Here is a 23196-nt window from a genome sequence, read left to right as displayed (position 1 = left end):
AGCTACCTCTGAGTATCCTCTCCTGGGGGCACACGGGGCCAGGGTGCACTGCCCAGTGGGAGCCGGGACCACACATGCTGGCCTCATGGTTCAGCAAACGGAACCACCTTGCTCTGGGCCTGACACCTGAGGAAGCCTCCGGGCAGGAAGAGGGGGAGGGAGCACAGCCTGCGCACAGTAGAGAGCAGGGCCCGGCACCCGGAGGAGGAGGGAGCACAGCCTGCGCACAGTGGAGAGCAGGGCCCGGCACCCGGAGGAGGAGGGAGCACAGCCTGCGCACAGTAGAGAGCAGGGCCCGGCACCCGGAGGAGGAGGGAGCACAGCCTGCGCACAGTGGAGAGCAGGGCCCGGCACCCGGAGGAGGAGGGAGCACAGCCTGCGCACAGTGGAGAGCAGGGCCCGGCACCCTGGAGGAGGAGGGAGCACAGCCTGCGCACAGTGGAGAGCAGGGCCCGGCACCCTGGAGGAGGAGGGAGCACAGCCTGCGCACAGTGGAGAGCAGGGCCCGGGACCCGGAGGAGGAGGGAGCACAGCCTGCACACAGTGGAGAGCAGGGCCCGGCACCCTGGAGGAGGAGGGAGCACAGCCTGCGCCCAGTGGAGAGCAGGGCCCGGCACCCTGGAGGAGGAGGGAGCACAGCCTGCGCACAGTGGAGAGCAGGGCCCGGCACCCGGAGGAGGAGGGAGCACAGCCTGCGCACAGTGGAGAGCAGGGCCCGGCACCCGGAGGAGGAGGGAGCACAGCCTCTGGAGGAGGAGGGAGCACAGCCTGCGCACAGTGGAGAGCAGGGCCCGGCACCCGGAGGAGGAGGGAGCACAGCCTCTGGAGGAGGAGGGAGCACAGCCTGCGCACAGTGGAGAGCAGGGCCCGGCACCCGGAGGAGGAGGGAGCACAGCCTCTGGAGGAGGAGGGAGCATAGCCTGCGCACAGTGGAGAGCAGGGCCCGGCACCCGGAGGAGGAGGGAGCACAGCCTGCGCCCAGTGGAGAGCAGGGCCCGGCACCCTGGAGGAGGGCTGGGGAAGGAGGCCGAGCAGGGCCCGGCACCCCGGAGGAGGGCTGGGGAAGGAGGCCGAGCAGGGCCCGGCACCCCGGAGGAGGGCTGGGGAAGGAGGCCGAGCAGGGCCCGGCACCCCGGAGGAGGGCTGGGGAAGGAGGCCGAGCAGGGCCCGGCACCCTGGAGGAGGGCTGGGGAAGGAGCCTTCCTCAACAGAAACACCCCCACCCCCACCCCCACCAGCTCACTGACGGTGTTACTGTTTTGATGGGATCCTCAAGTACGAGTTCCAAAAGACATTTTTGGTTGTCGTCTTTTTTTTTTTTTTAATTCTCCAAGTTATTGCTTTCCTTCTCCATTTTGTTTTAAAACAGCACATGGTAAAAAATCTTTTGGAAAAAATAACAATTCTGAATTACCTAGTAATCCAACTAGCACTATCGTTACAATGACTACAAGCCGTCGTGGAAGGATAAAGGTGCGTTTTATGTTCAGAGCTATTTGGCTATCCTCTCATGATTTCGTTACCATGACAGAAGCCATTAGGCTGCATGTTGCTATTACCCAGGAAGGTTTTTAAAGACCCTGAAGGCTATGAGTCATGAGAAAGATATATAACTTGTAAAGTGTGATGACCTGTATTAATTGTTTCAGAGTACATTAGAGAGGGAAGACCATTTTGTTACCCTAAATAATCGTCAGGAGAACAAAGAAAAGGGAAAATTTCTTACCTAACAGAGCCCTAGAATAAGATTTTGATTTCTGAGTTCTCTAATAATTTATAGCCACCTTGCCTACCAAATAGTCCATTTTTAAAGAAGGATCATGCTGTGTGAACTCTGAAACAAACTAAGTATGAAAACTACTAGCTCACGTGTCCCTGGCATACGGAAATCTCTTCAGTCCCTGACAGTCAGACAGTGGCTGACAAAACTGACGATTCCTTTTATTTCCATGGTTAAGAAAAGTTTTCAAAGTCATTTCATTAAGCCTCTGTGAGAAAGGTCTTCTCTGGGCCTAAGGAGCCTTCGGGAAGACGGGGGAGGCGCGCCTGGCTGCCACACACACTTGCCCGCAGAGGCAGAAGTCGAAACAGACTAGGTGGGGCGCTGAGGAAAATGTAGGGCTGAGAATTTTTAGAAAATTCCCTACAAAAGAATAGAATAGATCTGCGCTGTCCAATCCAGGAGCCTCTACCACATGTGGCCATTTAAATTTCAATCAATGAAAATCAAATGAAGTGAACAACTCAGTTCCTCAGTCCCACTGGTCATATTTCAAGTCCATTTAGTGCTGCATGCTGTTAATGACGACTGCGTTGAGCACAGAAGTTCGGCTGGACAGCACCGCTGCAGACAAGAGAATTGTCCAATCTTCACTTCAAGTAACAAACAGTTCTTTTTTTTTTTTTTTTTTTTTTTTATTCAGTGAGAGGAGGGGAGGCAGAGACAGATTCCTGCATGCACCCTGACTGGGATCCACCAGGAAAGCCCCCTACCAGACGATGCTCTGCCCACCCATCTGGGGCTGTTGTTCTGTTTCTCAGCAACTGAGGTATTTTAATGCCTGAGGCAAGGCCATGGAGCTATCCTCAGCACCGGGGACCAACTTGCTCTAACTGAGCCATGGCTACAGGAGAAGAAGAGAGAGATAGAGAGAAGGAAGAGGGGGAGGGGTGGAGAAGCAGTGGTCACTTCTCCTATATGCCCTGACTGGGAATCAAACCCAGGACATTCACACGCAGGGCTGACACTCTACCACTGAGCCAACCAGCCAGGGCCACAAACAACTCTTAACATGAAAAACTTTCATAGATGCCCATGATAGGAATTATAAGTGTAGTATCTGTTGATTGAAAATAGACAATATGGCAAAAAGCTACCATAAATGTAAGAAACCAAGAATTCATTTAAAAGCATTGTTGGCCACCAGGGCACCTCCATGTGTTTGGAAAACATTCACGTACGTGTGTGAGATGACGGCTCAGCCAGCCCGCAGGCTGACTGTGGTGCACATGGCTTCAAGGATGTCGTCCAGAGCCTGAACCTGGGTTCTGAGGGAATGCTCTGCGTATCCCCTGGGGTCCCTCTGATCTCCGCTGTGTGTACTTTTCTCATGCTGCCTAATTTAGTTATCCATGTGTCTCTCCTTCAGCTTAATCATAATATCCTCAAGAGCACGACTACGACCCTCCCTTCCCAGGGTCCCAGCAGAGCTCAGGACGCTCACCGGAGCAGCTCATCATGGAAACTTGGCCACCTTCTCCCCACGCCCACTTTACGGCAGAAGCAGCTTTTTATGCACATAAAGGAGATTCATGCGCCTGTGTAGTTCCAAACAAAATGCTGGTCCTAATCTAATGATGAAGGCTAAGAGCAACAGTGTGTTGTGTTTTTGGCCGGGCTTAAAATAGCTGGCAATTCAGTTTGCAACATGTGCACCAGTTAAATTAGAAAGGCATGGAACATTTCATGTCTTACTTGTCAAGTGAAAAATAAATGGAGAAGGGCAGATCCCTATCCACAAGTATGCAGAAATCAATTAGAGAGACCACAGCCTGAAAGTCAGAGAACACTCTCCGCCTGTCCACAGTGATGGCTCGGCTCCCATGAGCTAAGCCCGCGTCCCGGGCCAGCCCGCCCGCCACCCTGCTCCAGCTGCCTTCCCGGATTCTCAGATCACGCTGATCTCCAAGTACAGGCTTCTAAAGGTTTCGGAAGCAACTTTTCAAAATCTATTTGTCAGCATCTAGTTCCTTATCCCCAATGCAGGAACACATAAATTCAGAACATAAACGGAGGAGCGAGCAGTGTCTGCTGAAGGCGAGTGGGTGCCGCTCAGGGAGGTGCTGAACAGGTGACTGCTCAGGCCCTTTCTGTTGAGGTCTTAAAGTTCTATGATAACTTGAGTTAAAAAGATACCCGGAGTTATCCTTCGTATCGGCATTCATGCCAAGGAATTAATTTATACCCAAGTTTTGGATTTTCAATACCAACAAGAGCAGAAGTCATATGAAAATTATTAGCATAAATATTGGAATAAGCAAAATGAGGAAGACCAGGTTAATTAAATTACAGTACATTTACATGTTGGCTATCAAGTGGCTCCCAAAAAGCAAGTAGTAGACGAATATTAGCATGAGGAAGTTTTCATGATATATTACTAAATAAAATAAAGGTACCACCCATATTATGATTTTGGTAACAAAAACATTTAGGTAGGGCCTGACTAGGTGGTGGCACAGCGGATAGAGAGTTGTCAGACTGGGATGCAGAGGACCCAAGGTTGAAACCCCGATGTTGCTGGCTTTAATGTGAGTTCATCTGGTTTGAGCATAGCTCATCAGCTTCAGCCCACGGTCACTGACTTGAGCAAGAGGTCACTGGTCTGCTGGAGCCCCCCAGTCAAGGCACATATGAGAAAGCAATCAATGAACAACTAAGGTGCCGCAATGAAGAATTGATGCTTCTTATCTCTCGTTTCCTGTCTGTCTGTCCCTATCTGTCCCTCTGTCTCTCTCTGTGTGTCACAAAACAAACAAACAAACAAACAACATTTAGGTAGGCATTAAAAATATGGGAAGGTCATAGATTAAATGTTAATGTGTTGGGGTCCAAAAAATAAACAGGGTATTTTGCAGTTTGGATATCTCGGGGACAGAGGTTTTGGGCCCAACCCCCCACCTCACCTGCCTAATTAAGTTTACGTAAGGTCTGTGCTTCTCTGTTGTTCTGCCCACCCACGTTCCCTGGAAGGATGGAAGCTAGTTACTTCTTTGTTTAACAGTTAAGATGGTGGGGAGTTTTCTGCACCTGGTGGTTTTCTTGTGTTGCCTTGGAAACTTAACTGAACTGCTAATGTTCCACGTTACTCAGGAATAAAAATGGAAGTTTTCTGGGGGAGGCTATGTTTCTGCAGCTTGAAACAGTCGTGGCTGTTGGCAAGGATCGTGGCATCCTCCCGAACCCATCTGTATATATCTTTAAGTTTCTGTCTATCTTTCATTCAATTTCATACTATTTTGCGCTGGAGACCCTGGAATAGACTCATTGCGGGGGATGCGGCATTAATGGTAGCTAAATATTTGATTTTATGGGAGATTAATTTATTTTGAGCTTTTCCTATGCTTTTCAAGTTTTCTATAATAACCACTTTTATTTTTCTCTCTTCCCCCTCCCTCCTTGCCTCTGTCCCTCTCTACATATGTGTGCATTTGTGTGTGTATGCAATACAAACCTGTTTTTTAGACTTGCATGAGAAACACTGAAAGCAAAGCACACAAAAAATGTGAAAGGATTAGAAGTACAAATTGCCAGTTATAAAAATAGTCACAGGGATGTAAAGTACAGCACAGGGAATATAGTAAAAGATATTGTAATAACTATGAATAGTGGGTACGAGACTTACTGGGATGATCATAAATGTCTAATTGCTATGTCATGTAGCTAAAACTAATACAATACTATCTGTCAACTGTAATTGAAAAACAAGGCCATGGCCCATTGGCTCAGTGGTAGAGCGTTGGCCCAGCATGTGGATGTCCCAGGTTCAATTTCTGGTCAGGGCACACAAGAGAAGCAACCATCTGCTTCTCCACCCTTCCTACTCTTCCTTCTCTCTCTCTCTGTCCTTCCTGAAGCCATGGCTCAATTGGTTTGAGCAAGTTGGCCCCAGGCACTGAGGATGAGCCTCCACCTCAGGTGCTAAAAATGGCTCAATTGTTGAGTAATGGTCCCAGATGGACAATACATCTCCCAGTAGGGGGTTTGCCAGGTGAATCCCTGTAGGGACACATGCAGGAGTCTGTCTGTCTTTTTGTCTCCCTTCCTCTCACTTAAAAAGAGAAAAGAAAGAAAAAAAAATTTAAACAAAATTAAAAAAAAATGAACCACACCAACAGACAAACAAAAAAAGATAACTAAAGATAGAAAATTTTCATGTATCTATAATGCAACTGTCTCTAAAAGGTTCTATAAGCCCAGGTCCTGGCCAGTTAGCTGCAGTCAGTAGAGTGTCATCCCAAACACCAAGTTTGCGGGTTCAATTCTGGGAAGCAATCAGTGGATGCACAATTAAGTGGAACAACAAATAAATTTCCTTCCTCTCTTCCTCTCCCTTCCTCTCTAAAATCAATTAAATAAAGTCTATAAGCCGAGAAAGGATGTTTTAAGCACATCAGTAAAGAGAATAAAACTGGTGCTATTTGGAGGACATGATACACATTCTAAGTTTTAACGTTGCCTGCTCCCTGGACTCTATAAGACACACACTGGCTGGCACAGGTTGGGTTGTGACCAGGAAGGAGGTGCAGAGAATTCCGGCTGAAGCTCCCCGCCCTCACCTGCCCTGCTGCTTTCAACCACTGCTCATATCTTGGGTCTGCTATGCCACCATAAGACCTTGGGCCAGTTACTTAAATTCTCCTAACCTCGGCTTGCTCATCCATTAAAATAATATAAAATACACATCTTGCTGGTTTTCACATTTGAAGAGTCTACAGAATAATACAGTAAAGTGCTCATACATCACTGGCACATAAATGCTCACTCCATAGCAGCTGCTTTTGCTCACAAACAACATGAAGTGCCATGCTGTTGTGGAGGTAAGCTGCGGTTTTGTGTATGTTCGTCCCACAAAAACTGAGTCTGTTTCCAGGTAAAGTGTTTGAGTAGAAGCACATCAGCTGGAGAGCACTGGCTTCCAAGTCACCAATCAGAATCAAGCACAAAGCAAGCTGGAGCTGGTGAGCTCCAGCCCTCTCAGCGTCCTCTCCCCAGGGGGCTGCCACTGGCAGGTTCAATCACCTATTTGTCAGTTACTTTGCTTCATTCAAAAAACAGTCGTGTCCACAGTATATCGCAGGGAAGGATACAGAGTGTCACCGTGTACCCCAAGGGCACAGATAGAGCGATGCCCACAGTGGACCCTCATGACACACCTATAGAGCTCCCATAGTGTACCCCAAATACACAGATTTGGGAGCACCCACAATACACCTCAAGGGCATGGACCTGAATCAGGTCAGGTCTCTACTATGGTGATTCCTAATCTTTGTAGGAGTGTGTGTGTGTGTTGTATGTGTGTGTATCTGTATAAAGAAATAATAAAATTCAACACAAAGACTCCCTTAGTAAGAAATACATACTTAATACTTAGGAAGCCAAGTATCTCTGAGGGGAACATTATCTCTGGGGCTTCACAGGAAGCTGGAATGTGAATTAGTCTTAACAGATAAACCAGAGTTGACCGTAAAGCTGAGAGTGGGCGGAAGCCGCTGGGAGGCTGGGAAGCGGCACGGAGCACCAAAGGGCACAATGTGCTTGTCCTCCTGAGAGGCCGAGCAGGAACACGGTGTCATGGCCAACACCGACTCAGCACTGACACATGTCACGCTGTCTCAGGTACACCTTCCAACTGCATGAGAAGGCTGAGAGTACTCCTATGTCACAGACAGAAAACGGAGGCTTAGGGAACGTCAGCAGCTTGCCTGCGGCTGAACAAGTACGTGTGACGGACCCTCCCGGGAACTTGGGTTTTACACTGGTCTCCCGGGGGGCAGAGCCGTCCAGGTCACACTCTGGGTGGGCCGGTGCCCTGCACTATCCTCTGGTTTTCAAACTCAGAGACACAAAAAATTCGTTTGAAGAAAAAAATAAAATAAACTCAAGAGTATATGAAACCGATGCAAAAGAAAGCTGGCAGAGGCCAGGTGGAGGCGACCCAAGGGAGGCTGGAGGAGTCCTCGAGGCTCCTGGGAAGACAGTTCAGAGACCACTGCCTTGGCCACGGGGAAGTAAGTTAGTGCCATTCATGGTTTTGAAAGAAACAGGCAAGTCATGTGCAGGACTACCAGGTGGGGGAGAAACGAGGCTGGCAACTTCCCGGAAAGCTCCTGTCCTGGTCTGGGTGAGTGCTGGCGAAACCAAGGAGGTGGGCCTTTCTAGGACTGGGTACCTGGCCAGGTGGAGAGCCAGAGAAGGAATCGGGGCAGCTACAGTTTCTAGTGTGGGGAACCAGAGTAATGGGAAATCATGAGCACAGAGGAGGAGGCTGAGCAAAAGCTGCAAACCACCCCTGGAGCCAGCCTGATGGCGCTTGGGGAGTGCTGGGGGGGGCACTGGTGCTCCTGGGGGGCCAGCCAGACCAGCTGCAGGAGAGTGCAAACCACCCCTGGAGCCAGCCCGATGGCGCTGGGGAGCGCTGGGGGGGGGCGCTGGTGCTCCTGGGGAGCCAGCCAGACCAGCTGCAGGGGGGGTGCTCTGGAGGGCAGGAGTGACAGGGAGGGGGCGTCAGGGCAGGGGACAGCGTGAGGGCAGATGAGACAGGATGAGGTGTGACAGGAGATGAACAGCCTGGAGGCCTAGGTGGGGGGGGGGGGGCGTGTGGCCGTGCCCTTGGTGGGAGCAGGTACCCCAGAAACTTACTGTTCTTATGAAATGTGGCTAAAAACTGGTCTCTGCTCTGTTTTCTCTGGGTCATATTTCTACAATACATTCTCTTTAATCCAAAAAAAAAAGCGTTTGAACAAAATATGACTCCATTCAAAGAAGGCTGCATTGAAATGACATGTCTGAAACACAGGCTGACACTGTCCGCCTGCCAGGCTGGCTGAGCCTTCGCTCCCACGCTTCATCAAGCGCTTTTGAGAGTTAAAGCCCACTACCACTTTGAGTCCTAAATTGGAATAAAAAGCAATTTTACACTTTGTCAATCAGTTTCCAGGACATGAAGGAAGGACTGGCATCTGCATGCAACAGTTTCCAGCCCTCCAACAAGGTCCTGCTCCGTCAGCAAACAGAATTACCAGGATGCGTCCCACACAAGCTCCCTAAATCCTCACGAAATTCAAGATTCTACATTAATAATACGTGAGCTTTTCTTATTTCTTCTTCTTCTTTTTCAAGTGAGAGAAGCAGAGATAGACAGACTCCCACATGTATCCCAACTGGGATCCAGCTGGTGACCCCTATCTGGGGCCAATACTCTGCCCATCTGGTGCCATACTCAAAACTGAGCTATTTTTAGCACCTGAGGTGGAGGCTCCATGGAGCCATCCTCAGCACCTGGGGTTGATGTGCTTGAACCAATCAAGGCATAGCTGTGGGAGGAAAAGAAACAGAAAGAAAGAGAGAGAGAGAGAAAAGAGGGGAAAGGGTAGAGAAGCAGCTGGCTACTTGTGTGCTCTGACCAGGAATCAAACCTGGGACTACCACATACCAGGCGAACACTCTACCACTGAGCCAACTGGCCAGGGCCTTAAGTAAGCTTTTTTTAAAAAAATTAAATTTTAATGAGAATACATTTCTGTCATAACATTCTGCATTTTTTTTCCTCTCTCTTTCCTAATGACTTTCTATAGTCCTAGAGTTATAACTTAACAACTGAATATCTACCAGGGGGTCCTCACTTCAATATTCTGTCAAGTCCGAGCTTTTCTGTTGTTACAGTGAGCTTCAGGAACACAGTGAGTCTCCTTCCCCAAGCACCAACAGGACTGCCTCATACCAGTTCCCTCCAGGGTGGGTCCTGTGAGAAGAGCGTGGTTTAACAGAGCTGGGATCGTGGGCAAGACAGAGACCAGAGCGTCCCCCACGGGTGCCGGAGGCCCTTCTCACCACTGCACCGCACACCCAGGCAGCCTGGGCAGCTGGGGCTCCCTCAGGCTCCTGCTGCTGCTCGGGGTGGGAGTGGGCTTCCTGTCCTTGGCACTGTCCTGTGGTGGCAGTGATGGTCACAGGCTAAACTGTGTGCAGGTGCCCGAGGCTGCTGCCGTCTGCCTTCCCAGCCCCGTTTCAACCAGCACAGTTTGAATTTTACTTGCTTTGTTCATGAAGGTTTCAGATGAGATCATATTAGAAGGGAAAAATGCTTACTGCTTAAAACAAGAATAACAAATCATGTTTTTTGTGGCACACTGTCCCATCCCGCCTCCTCAGCATCTGGTCCCGCGGCCCTGTGGTCTTCTCGGAACCACCCTGCATCTCTGGATGGTTTACAGTGGTGAGGACATGAAACAGAGTTTATTCTTGTATTATCATTTATTAATTATTTTATTATTTCCCATACGGACAACTGTAAAACTACTTTTGCCCCGCGCTGCACAAGACAGATGTCCAAATCCAAAGTGGATAACTTTACTCAGCCACATGGAAGGATTCACCCAGCAGTTACAAACTGGGGATCCCTGAAGACTGCAGCTGCAGCTAGAACAGGTCCAAGCCTCCCCTCACATCCGGGGGCCTAAAGGGACCCTGTGGGTACTCAAGGTCAAGGGCATTGCATTGCTGCTGTTCTACTCCCTGGTTGTCCTTCTTCTGATTGGGGCAGCCCAGTAAACAGCAGTTAACGCCCATTTCTAATTCGTCTCTCTCTTCACCTGGCCTGCAACTGCAGAAACAGAGCTGACGGCGAAGGGGCCAACGTGAATGAGCACCACCACCCACTACACACTGGAGGGGTCACTCACTGTAATCCTTCTCACTTCCCGTCAGCCCTATGAAGCCTTTATCCCCATCCCAGTTTTATCATAAAGGAAATGGGCAAGGAGCTAATTAACTCCCCCTTCCCATAGTTCCCTCTAGCTAATAGACAGGAAGTAGTGGGAGTCCTTGCTTCACATACTTTGGAAACCCTTTAAATTTATTTATTTATTTTTAGAGAGAGGAAGGAAAGGAGGGGGAAGGGTGAGAAAAAAACAGATATGTTTTTTCACTTATTTATTCACTCATTGGTTGATTTTTGTATGTGCCCTGACTGGGGATTGAACCTGCAACCCTGGTCTATCAGGAGGACATTCTAGCCAAATGAACTATCCTGTCAGGGCTAAAACCCTTTCAATAATACTTCACAGGTCCACCTGTCATCATTGTAATTAGTATGTTTTCCCACAATAGGTAGTCTATAGAATCTGCTTACTAGTAGTAGCAAAAAACTGCAAACTAAAAGAATAGAATTCCATCTGTACCTAATAAAAGTACAAATATAGTTGTTGTTTTTTTCTTCTCTCTGATTTGAACAAATGCTCAATGCTGGTTAGGGTGATAAAACGACCAAAGGTCACCTGTGACGGGATGTAAACTGCTACCGTCTTGTCTGGAAGCAATTTGGCATTCAACACCAGGAGACCCAAAGTGCTCCTGTATGTTACTCAGTGACTCCCACTCTGCACATCTGTCCTAAGGGAATATTCCTAAACACCACAACATCTTCACGCCCCCAAAAGTTCACTGCTAAAGTGGACCACAGCTTGATGTCTACAATAGAGAATTTAATTATTCTCTTCAACAAATGGTGCTGAACACTTGGAGATCCACATGCAAGAGACTGAAATTGAACCCCTATATTACTCCATACACAAAAATAAATACAAAATGCATTAAACACTTAAATGTAAGACCTGAAACTATAAAGCTTCTAGAAGAAAACATAGGATAAAAACTTCATAATATTTGTCTTGACAATAATTTATTAGATTATTGCACAAGCAACAAAAGCAAAAATAGACAGTGGGACTACATCAAAATAAAAGAATTCTGCACAGCAAAGGAAACAACCCACAGAGGCAAAAGGCAGCCTATGCAATAGGAGAAAACATTTACAAACTATATAAATATGTTAAATTATATTTAAAAATGGGCAAAAGACGTGAACAGCCATTTCTCCAAAGAAGATATACCGGTGATCAACACATATGTGAAAAGATGCTCAACATCACTAACGATGAGGGAAATGCAAGTCAGAATGCAACTCAAAACCACAGTGAGATATCCCCTCAAACTATTTAAAAAAGAAAACTCAGAATATAACAAATACTAGCAAGAAAGTGGAGAGCTTGAACCCTGGGCACTGTAAAAGGGTGTAGCTCGTCACTCACAGCCATCACTTCCAATATAATCAATGGTTCAAATGCTATAGAAATGTTTACTTGAAACCTATGTACTTTTATTGATCACTGTTATCCCATCAAATTTAATTTTCTAAAGAAAAAAAAAAAGGATGCGGCTACCATGGAAATCAAGATGGAGTTTCTTGAAAACATTGCAAACAGAACTAGGCCATGACCCAGTGATCGCACTTCCGGGTATTCATCCAAAAGAACTGAAAAAGGATCGAGAAGAGATATTTACACTCCCACGTTCACTACACCAAGAAGTGGAAACAACTTAAGTTTCCATCAGTGAATGAATGGATGAAGATGTCACACACACATACACACACAAACACACACAACAGAACAGTAATCAGGCTTAAAAAAAGGATGAGATCCCTTCACATGCTATGACATGGATGAATCTGGAGGGCACTGGGCTAAGTGAAAGAAGCCAGTCATATACGGACCAACATGCATTATTCCCTCCACCTAGATGAGGAGTCGAAAACAGCCAAACCAGCAGAGGCAGAAAGCGGAGCGCTGGTTCCCAGGAGCCGGGAGGGATGGAGGAAGGGTGGCTGTTAGGCCACGGACGAGAGAGGGTCTACAGATCTGTGGCACACGCTGCGTGTGGTGAACACTCCTGCGCTGTACACGTGGGCTCTGTCACGGCGGCAGGTTTCACGACATGGGTTTTTTACAACACAGATATATAGAAGTAAATCATCTAGAAAACAGTTACTGAGAATATTTTAAAGTGTTTGAGGGCACATGGCTAAGAGACTTGGACTTCATTGTTAAGTTAGAGGATGGCCTTTCTAAGGTCAAAGAACCAGAAAATCTGATGATCCTCCCCAATACCCAACCATAAAATCCAAGGTAAGAGACCGTGTTCTAAAAAATATAAATCTCCTGTGTGACTGACTTCTAAGCATTGAAAATGTACTAAAGGACATAGTCTTAAATATGACTCTATGATGGGATTAGGGAGGATTTCTTTATACTTTGTCTCATATAAGAATTTATTTTTATAAAACCACCACAGAGGAAAAAAACCCATCTAATTCCGGGAGTAACAAACCATTAATTTATAGTCTTTTTTTTTTTTTTTTGGAAATTTCTCAGAAAATGAAAATTAATCTTTAGTACTCTGAAAGGGTTCGTGTAATATCTTCTCATCCAAAAATGTCTCTCCGTAGGGAAGGCCCAGAGGTGCACACACAGAACACTGAGGGACACAGCACCAGCGACCACCCGCGGTGGAGGTGTGCCCTCCACCCTGTCACCCTGAACATGGATGAGCAAGAGCAGGGTGGTGGGGAGGCACCTTCTCAGGGAAAGCAGGGAAACCCCATGAGCTGTGATAACACATGAGAGGGTGTAGAACTGAGAGGAGGGCGGTCCTCATGTGTTCAGCAGCCCATGAGAGCAATTGCCTTTAAAATGGAGGATACTCCCCTTAAATTCAAAGCTCTTCTTTTAATTCCATTAAATGGAAAGCATCCTCTAACGGTTTAGAGAATTCTTTGTCTTTTTGAAGTGTGTACCCAGTTCTTGAAAATCACCACCACCACTAAGATCCTAACACCCCCAGTGGTCCCCAACACGAGTAAGCAGTAAGCAGGTCACCAGTGCACTGTGGTGAGAGAGCCCCGGGAAGCGAGTGAGGTTCTGGGGCCAGGAGAGGCGGGTCTCCTGGGGGGGACTTCCAATGGTGGGGCGAAGGGTGGGTGGGATTTCCTCAGAAGCAGCAAAGAGGGGAGGGGAAGAGAATGTTTCTGGAGCAATGAGCAGACTGTGAAAAGGAGCTGGAACAAAAGGAGAAACAAGCTAGGTCAGCTCCTGAAAGGTCCCGAAGAACTGCCCAAGGAGTTGCTACCTCCTTCTGTAGGGCTGGGGACACAGCTGTAACAATGAGTCTCAGGGCTACTTCCTCTTTATAACCGGCTGCAAGCGAAGGCTTCAGAAGTCCTCGCGTTTACAATCCAGCTGACAACTTAAGAGGCTCTCCTTCAGAATAGAGACCCATGGCTTTTGACTGTTTGTATTTACCTCCCGCTCCTGTGATGTGGTTAGGAGACATGCTTACTCCCTCCTCCTCACCTCTGCAGGTGAGGGCTGTTCCCAAGAATCACCCTCACGGAGTAATCATACTTTTCATTGGAAGCTGGAATAGTAACAGTGTATCTTTGCTTAGTGGAATACCTGCCAGAACTAAGCAGGAAATTTAAGGAAGGCAATTCTGAGCTGTTATGTTTGGTATTTTTTCTCCTGAGAAGGCTATAGTTGGGTGAAACAGCATGCAGATACTGGAAATTCCTGTGGTAGACCACTGACAACTTCCTGTGAGAGAGGAAAAGGAGCCACGGAAGTATTTAAGATACGATAATATCTTGAACAATCTGAATTGTCCACAAGGAATTGAGTGCCCTAGGAAGTGATGAGCTTGCCATCATCTGAAATGTGCAAGCCCCAGCTGGTGTACCACCAGTGGACAGGGACACGAGTTAGAGAACCCACAGTCAGCTCAGACCCTGCCACTTATATCCTGCGTGACCACAAACAGGCTGCCTGACCTCTCAAGCCTATGGTGCCTTCACCTAGAAGCACAGACAACAATATGACATCCCTCACAAAGTTGTTACGAAAAGTAAATGAGACGGCACAGGTAGTTCAGTGAGCACTGTGCTGGCATGTGGTTCACATTCCATAGAAACCAATCGTGAAATAACTTTCATAATATCATTATAAGGAGAGATTCAAGGTTAGGATGGGAAGGCATCCTCAATAACCATGAAGGCCCCTCCTTACACCAAGAGTCTAAGAGTTTACAGTATTCTTCCTCGATATCTCATTAGGATTAAGGCTATTCTCTGCCTACAAAGGCACCAATGCATGTGTATGCTCACGTGTATATTTACTAAAGTATTAGCACACAGTCCCATAAACTGCAGAACATGTATGAGAGATGTTCACAGCAGCGCATCTGGTACACTGTACCAGAGGTTTGCACCTCATTCTGAGCACCTGAGGTCAGCACTCACAGACCCTTTTCCCCACGAGAGTGTCAAAAGGAGACGTGGAAAAAAGCTTCCCCTCAACACAATTGCTAACACATGAAACTGGTGGGAAATCAGTTTACCTGCATACTCTTTTCTCCATTTAATGATTAGAAAATAGAATGAAATTAAATATTTAAAATGTTTCCACTTTTAGAAGTATTTTGTTTTGCAGGGGGAGCGCTAGTTGGCTGAATCAAATTCTTCCAACGTTAGCTAGCCTTGGACTATTTCCTAGGGCTTCTAACAGTCTCCTAGAGACTCAAACAATCGCTGAAGACCATTACCAAGAATTAAATAGCAGTTTCAATTAAAAATATCTAACCAACAGGTATCATACCAGCTTTCTATCTTCTGCCCCAGGATTATAGTTGGTAAAACTGGAAAGGTTAAGACCTGGTTCTCAGACTTAATGGGCCACCACGTCAAACAATAATTTTAATAATTTGGCCCTGGCCGGTTGGCTCAGTGGTGGAGTGTCGGCCTGGCGTGCAAGGGGTCCCGGGTTCGATTCCCGGCCAGGGCACACAGGAGAGGCGCCCATCTGCTTCTCCACCCCTCCCCCTCTCCTTCCTCTCTGTCTCTCTCTTCCCCTCCCGCAGAGAGGCTCCAGTGGAGCAGGGATGGCCCGGGCGCTGGGGATGGCTCCTTGGCCTCTGCCCCAGGCGCTAGAGTGGCTCTGGTTGAGGTGGAGCGAGCCCCTGAGGGGCAGAGCATCGCCCCCTGGTGGGCAGAGCGTCGCCCCCTGGTGGGCGTGCCGGATGGATCCCGGTCGGGCGCATGCAGGAGTCTGTCTGACTGTCTCTCCCAGTTTCCAGCTTCGGAAGAGTGCAAATAAAAAAAAAAAAAATTTTAATAATTTATAAGCATACAGTACTCAAGTATTTTCAAAAAAAACTTTGACTATATTATCTCATCTTTACCATAGAAGATAGGTAAGGCTCATAGTTCTATTTTCATTTGAAAGATGAGACTGAGTTCAGAGATGCTAAGCCCAAGGTCTCGTGGCTAGTAAATAGCAGAGCCAGGACTCGAACACAAGTTTTCATCTCCGAATCTAGGACTCTGTTGCCCAATACGACCTCCAAAAGAGCCTTCTTTATGCTCATGGAATAGCTCTGTAGTTAGAGAATGGCAATCAATAAAAAGATAATAATTGATGCCTTTAGTTTACTATAATTCAAGATAATATTTTTTTCTTTTTTAAATTTTTTTAGGATAATATTTTTATGATTGGTTTCGAATTTTAATCAAATTCAAGTAGACATTTTTAACTGAGCTGGAAAAATATTAAATAGATGCATTTTATACCCCTCTGTACAAGACCCTCTGCTGGTCATGTGCATGGAACCCACGTGCATGATGTGCCCTCTGCAACAGTGGCACTGCTCACTCTCCAGCCTCCGTCCTGGGAAGGTGACCCCGGCCTGAGCAAAACCTCAGGGATGATACCAGAGCATGCATCTCTGTCACCCTGGGTGGCAGCAAGACTAATTAAAACAGGTAACTCGGCCCTGGCCGGTTGGCTCAGTGGTGGAATGTCGGCCTGGCGTGCAGGAGTCCTGGGTTTGATTCCAGGCCAGGGCACACAGGAGAGGCGCCCATCTGCTTCTCCACCCCTCCCCCTCTCCTTCCTCTCTGTCTCTCTCTTCCCCTCCCGCAGAGAGGCTCCAGTGGAGCAAAGATGGCCCGGGTGCTGGGGATGGCTCCTTGGCCTCTGCCCCAGGTGCTAGAGTGGCTCTGGTCGCAACAGAGCGATGCCCCGGAGGGGCAGAGCATCGCCCCCTGGTGGGCGTGCCGGTGGATCCCAGTCGGGCGCATGTGGGAGTCTGACTGTCTCTTCCCGTTTCCAGCTTCAGAAAAATACAAAAAAAGAAAAAACAACAACAACAACAAAAAAACCCCCAGGTAACTCCATAATCACACAGATACCCCCCCCCACACACACACACACAGAGCACCCTTTTACTGCCATACTGCTACAGAACAAGAAAATAGAAAGCAGTCTTCTTTTGTAATTTTCACCAATTAAAGTCTTCATCAGGCGTTTTGCCAGGGACATTGTGCCCTGTAGCACCTGATACAAACTGTAGGAAGATTTTCTCAGAGGTCAACTGTGCTTCATAATACAAAAAAATAAAACAAAAACCAAAAACCTGGAAACAGGCCCTGGCCAGTTTGCTCAGTGGATAGAGCATCGGCCCAGCATGCAGATGTCCTGGTTCAATCCGCAGTCAGGGCACACAGGATAAAAAACCATCTGCTTCTCCCCCCTCACTCTCTTCCATCTCTCCCTCTTCCTCTTTTGCAGCCAGCGGCTCAAGTGGTCCGAGCACTGGCTTCAGGCACTGAGGATAGTTTGGCTGGTCCGAGCATCAGCCTCAGACAGGGGTTGCTGTGTGGATCCCGGTTGGGGCACATGCGGGAGTCTGTCTATCTCCCCTCATCTCCCTTAAAAGACAATCTGAAAACATTAAGTGATGAGCCTATCATGTAGAAGGTACTCAAATACTGGTAAGTCATAAATACACATCCATCTGCTGAATAACAAGTCACAGAACGATCTCTCTATATATTCTGCCACAATCAGACAACTTTAAAATCAAATTCAGAAGAAATATATGAGAAATATTAAAATGGTATTTATAATGTGTAGTTATACATTGGTCAGTCACGTGGTTAATAATTAAGACAAATATTTCCTACTACATCTACCCGCTGAAATGGTACTCACAAGTCAAAAGAAAAACACTTCTTCATACTTTGAGGTTTTCCCTATTATTTTCTTGCCAAGACTAATGAACTATCATTTATTTACAGAGACATAGAAGGGCACATTGGGAAGCATTTTTTACCGCTTTTATTCACAACAAGGTTCACTTTCTGAGTTGGGTCTAGTAAAACGGAAAGCTGGTGTGGAATTCCTGTCAAATACATCAGCACTCTTGACTCTCCGTATTTTGCCAATTTCAGTTTCTTGACATAGCCTGCCCAACTCAGGTCTATCAATTAACCATTACTATTTCAAGCCTGAAAATTCGCCCCAAAGGCTATTGGGTGTAGTTTTTGCTTAAAGATGAGGCTAATCATCATAGACGATATAGGGCCTCAACATCCATTGGTTACAATTCATTGTTTTATAAGTGTGCATTCAGGATATGATGCTGTGGTCAGGGACCGCCTTCCCTGCCGTCCTAACGAGTCCTTGCAGGGACCCCACATACTCACCTTTGGCACGTGGGGGTTGAATTCCACAGCTCTGTGAATGGCCTCGACTGCGTTCATCTCCGCCGTGCTCAGCCCCCGCCGCGATGCAGCCTCGGGAGAGAATCTGCAAAGCAGGAAGACAGACGCCATGCCGTTGGGATCTCTGCCTGGGCACCAACCCAGAGAAGCATCTACAGACACATCAAGGGCCCATAAAACCACAGCGAGCCGATGGCATGACCTTTCCAAACCTCCACTACATGGAACCTCTGAGTGACCCCTCAGACCGAGGCCACAAAATCCCCAGCAGAAGCGGAAAGCGTGTTTGCATCTAATAGCGGCAGGAATTAAATTCAGCTGTCGAGTCACTCTGTCTAAACAGCTAATCTACATTTTCTATGGGGTACCTGCTTAGGGCGGGGCAGGGGCAGGACTGATGGGGCCGACAGTGCAGGAGAAAGAGAACTAGCATACGGAAGGGCGCACTCAGTTAAAAACAGGACTGGGGAGAATTTTAGAGGAGGCTCCCAACCCAGTGTCAGGGCTGCCACGGAGGGTTAGGTCGGTGCAGCGTCCGCAGCAGGAGAGCCTGCTTGGGCCGTCCGGCAGGGGGGTGCGTGCCCAAACTGCGGGCGAGACACCTGCCCAGTGGATGGAAAAAACCAGACCATGCAATCTCTTTCTCACCTCACACCCAGGGCTAACTCCAGAGCTGTGCTTGGCAGGCAGACACCACAGGGCAAGCTGTGGCAACCCTGGCCCTGCCCTCCCAAGCTGGAGTCGCTGTGTAGGGAGAAAAGATGTTGCAGTAGGTACTGGCGATCTACAGGATAAAAAAGAATGAAAAACAATTACTTCGGTCTCGAAGTGCACACACACTGAACAGCAAACCTGGCGGGCACGGCAGGGGCTGCCGTCTCCTCCTGTCTTCTGGTCTCAGGGCTACAAGGAGGGTTTCGGGGAGAGGGAAGCGTTTCGGAACTGAGAGCCAGTTAAGCCATCTATCTATGGATGTCTCTGGAAGGTCTCTGCCACAGTCACCTGCCTGAGGGCAAACGTCCCGCTGGGAGGGCAACTCAGAGCCAGCTCGGGCCCTGGGGGCGGGCAGCTTGGGATTGATTGGGCAAAGGGTGGGAGCTGTCCCTGGGCCACATCGCACATGACCACCCCGCCAAGACTGCTGACGGACAGGAATACGCAAAAAATGAGCAAAGGGAAGGCATTTGTGTAAGTCCCAAGCAGGCCTTGTGGTATCTATTATCTGGCAAAAAAAAGAAAAAAAAAAAGAAAAAACAAAAGTCGCCTCAGAGGCAGGGAATTTCATATAAACCTCTCTTTAGGGATTCATACGACCCTGCAATACCTTGAGTGTACACTCCCTCCTAGTAGGAAAAGAAAAGGTCAGCAGGTTTTGGAAAACACGCGCTCGTAAGCAGGGCCCTCGGAATGAGAGGAGCCTCCAGAGCAACCGCAGAAGCAACGCATCTCCTGAGGTCAGGGCAGCACTAGGACCGCCCAGCAGTCACTCACTTACTTGTCAGAGACCGCTCTTGCTTTGAGCAAGGCAGCTGTGTAGCATATTGTTGCCGACTTTGGTAAACTTATATCTGTTAGAGAAAAAGAAAGGAGGAACTCTTGTAAGTTTGCAGAAACAAGGAGCAATGATTTTTAATACACTACTACTTTAATCATGGAAGCCTAATAAAGCATAATGAAGAATATTTTGATGCACTCAGCACACAGCTGTTCCTTATGTAGCAGGGTGCAACTGAGGTAATTTATACTTTTTGTGAATAATTTATGTTTAAAATCTACCAGACTGACTCTTTAGCAATCATCTTCTACTTTAAAATATGTATTTTTATATGTTGAGTTTTTTAAAGCAGAAAATAGCTATAAATATATCTTTTTAAATGTTACATGAATACCCTTGATATTGTGAAAGGTAAATACGTCCTCTTTGGACTTAAAAAAATTTCTCAACAGGCATTTGAAATACTAACGTGAAAAAAAATGAACGTGAATTAAAAAACAAACAAAAGAACACTATAGTTTAAACCATATTTTTTATGAATTAAATTTCAAGAAGTTCATACTGTTTTTTTTAAAAGTAACATATATACAGTCTATATGATAAATCTTTATAATATATTTATAAGGATATATATTAAATTGTTAGAAAACTATACTTTTTTTTCCATTCAATCCCCTTTCACATAAACCCTAATTCGTTTCCCAGAACAACTCCTCTCAGTGTGGGTAGAAAACCTCAGATGGGCGTGAGGAACAGGCTCAGATAACGGGTTTACAGGGAAGCAAAAGTGCAGGGCCCACCGAGAGTAGTTGAACTCAAGGAGAGTGGTCTTTCTGGGGGAAATATCAAATTTTTAACTATGATTTCCTCCCTCCCTTTTTCCCTCCTTTCCTTCTTCTCTTTCTTTCCTTTTTCTTTCTTTCTTTCTTTCTTTCTTTCTTTCTTTCTTTCTTTCTTTCTTTCTTTCTTTCTTTCTCTTCTTTCTTTCTTTCTTTCTTTCTCTCTCTCTCTCTCTCTTCTTCCTTCCTTCCTTCCTTCCTTCCTTCCTTCCTTCCTTCCTTCCTCCCTCCCTCCCTCCCTCCCTCTCTCCCTCCCTTCCTTCCTTTTCTTTTTTGAGAAAGAGAGAGAAGCATCAACTAATTGTTCCACTTAGTTGTGTCCCCATTGATTGCTTCTCATAAGTGTCCTGACCAGGCCTTGAACTGGAGACGTTGAGCAAGCACCCTCAGGAAATGAGCCAGTGACTCCAGATTAAGCCAGCAACCTCAGTACTCCAGGACAAGACTATCCACTGTTCCACCAGCCAAGGCTATGACTACAATAGAAATACCTTCTTAATTCAGACCACGTAAAAATAGGCCATTCCCACTGCTGTAAAATGCACTCTGGGTTAGAGGCACTTTTTTCTCCCCCAAGAGACACACAGGCAGACAGACAGGAAGGGGGAGAGATGAGAAGCATCGACTCATAGTTGTGGCACTTTTTAGTTGTTCATTGATTGCTTCTCATATGTGCCTTGATCGTGGGGCTACAGCTGAGCCAGTGACCCCTTGCTCAAGCCAGTGACCATGTCTATGGTCCCACATTCAAGCTGGTGGCCCCACGCTCAAGCTGGTGAGCCTGCACTCAAGCTGGATGAGCCCATGCTCAAGTCAGCAACCTCGGGGTTTTGAACCTGAGACCTCAGCATCCCAGGCCCATGCACTATCCACTGCACCACCACCGGTCAGGCATGGGTTAGGGGAATTGTTCATGCCTGGTAAGCTTTGTAATTTTCTTTGCAGAGCTGTTTTGAACCTCAAATTATATTACAGTAGGAATGCAAAGGGAAGTCCCACAACCAGCCAGACAAAAGCAGAAGAAAATAATTGTGTTAAAGAAAACCAATCCATTAATTCCAGCATGAGAAAATTCTCTTCGAGGGAAATTTCAATGACATTGATAAAATACACATAATCATAGAAAATACCAACACAGAATTGAAAGAGAAAGAGGTCTTTGTAACCCTTATCTCATATATTATTCTAACAAAATTGTACCACCTTATACATAGTAGGAAATGGTACGTTTATGACTAAGAAGAAAAAAAAGCCAGAAACTCAGAGATTTGTCCCATTGCTTTGTCAATATCTAAACATTTAACTACTTCCCAGTGTGGGAAATCAATCCAGGAATCAAATATCTTGTTTTCTAGGGTCCTCACTGATTGCTATTGGAAGATAATTTTTTTAAAACTGCAGATAATACACATTGTATTTATGTAAAAGTTCAGACCTTTTATTTAAAAATTACCCAAGCCTTGTTTCCACCCTTCCTGGTCTGGTTCCTCCTGTGAAACCTAGCACCTTTCTATGAAGTGGGGACCCATGAAAAGTCCCAGGAAGTAGTTAAGGTTGAAAACAACAGCAATCTTTATTTGAAGGTTGCAGCACAAGGTTGAGCTTCACATGTTAAGGACTTAGCTTCTCAGTGAGAAAGATCACATTGTGTATTGATGGTTACCTAACAAACAAAGGGAACATTCACTCAGTTGGAAATGCAGAAAAGATACAACTGAGGTCAGTCCAGCAGAGTATTCGAGATGTCTAACAAAGGTGAACTTTAACCCAAAACCAAGCTCCCTCACACCCATAGACAGGACATTTACACTAGAAAAATACAACAGAATTCTGCAACACTATAACGAAATAGTTCATTTTCCCCCTAAAATTTTGTATACTCCTTCAATGTATGTAAAAATAGCAATACATGTTTACTCATAATGCCTAAAAAAATAAATAACTAAAAAAATATTTTAATCAATATTAAATGGGGGAAGTGGTATATTAATTTCATTTGTCCTTTTACTCCAATAAATTATTTTGTTCTTGCTATTTAACAAAAATAAAAATTAGCAAAATTTCTTATATAACTTGTTTATTTAGCTACAGTTGACCCCTGAACAACATGGTAAAAAAATCTACATGTAACTTCTGACTCCCCCAAAACTTAACTACTAATAGCCTATTGTTGATTAGAAGCCTTCCTGATAACATAAAAAATTGATTAACACATGTTTTGCATGTTATTTGTATTATATACTGTTATATTCTTATAATACAGTATACTAGAGAAAAGAGAATGCTATTTAAAAAATCATAAGGAAGTATATATATATATATATATATATATATATAAATAAATAAATATATATAAATGACGCTATCTTTGGCAATATGAATCAAAGCTTTAACATTTTGCCTACCTAATGATTCCACTTTTGAGACTTTATGTTAAGGGAAATAATCATGGCTATGCATGAAGATTTAGCCTTAAGGATGTCAATCACAACATTGTTTCTAATAGTGGAAAACGGAAACAGCCTAAATGTCCCATCACAGGAGACTGGTTAAGGTGTTGCACATCCACAGGGCACAGTTCTAGGTAGTTATTAAATCATAGAGTACAGAAGCACTTACTGACCTGGGGAAATGTAGCAGTTCTATGCACACATCAATAAGTAAAAAAAGTATACAAGTACGATTTCATTTT

The 23196-nt window shown here is 46.1% G+C and overlaps 1 protein-coding gene across 6 annotated transcripts in view; it reads right to left on the bottom strand.

Annotated features, from left to right (window-relative positions):
* Positions 1–23196, bottom strand: part of ST7 (suppression of tumorigenicity 7) — a 310576-nt gene that overhangs the window by 22614 nt on the left and 264766 nt on the right. For all 6 annotated transcript variants that reach the window (XM_066262163.1, XM_066262165.1, XM_066262162.1 and 3 more), the window contains 2 exons: positions 19666–19738; positions 18153–18255 (listed from right to left, as the gene is read on the bottom strand). In XM_066262163.1, the coding sequence (XP_066118260.1) occupies positions 18153–18255; positions 19666–19738 (176 nt within the window). The remainder of the gene's footprint in view (positions 1–18152; positions 18256–19665; positions 19739–23196) is intronic.

The sequence above is a fragment of the Saccopteryx bilineata genome, chromosome 2, assembly GCF_036850765.1.
Source record: "Saccopteryx bilineata isolate mSacBil1 chromosome 2, mSacBil1_pri_phased_curated, whole genome shotgun sequence".
Classification (NCBI taxonomy): Eukaryota; Metazoa; Chordata; class Mammalia; order Chiroptera; family Emballonuridae; genus Saccopteryx; species Saccopteryx bilineata.
The sequence above is the reverse complement of the archived record's forward strand: the minus strand, read 5'-3'. Positions and strand labels throughout refer to the sequence as shown.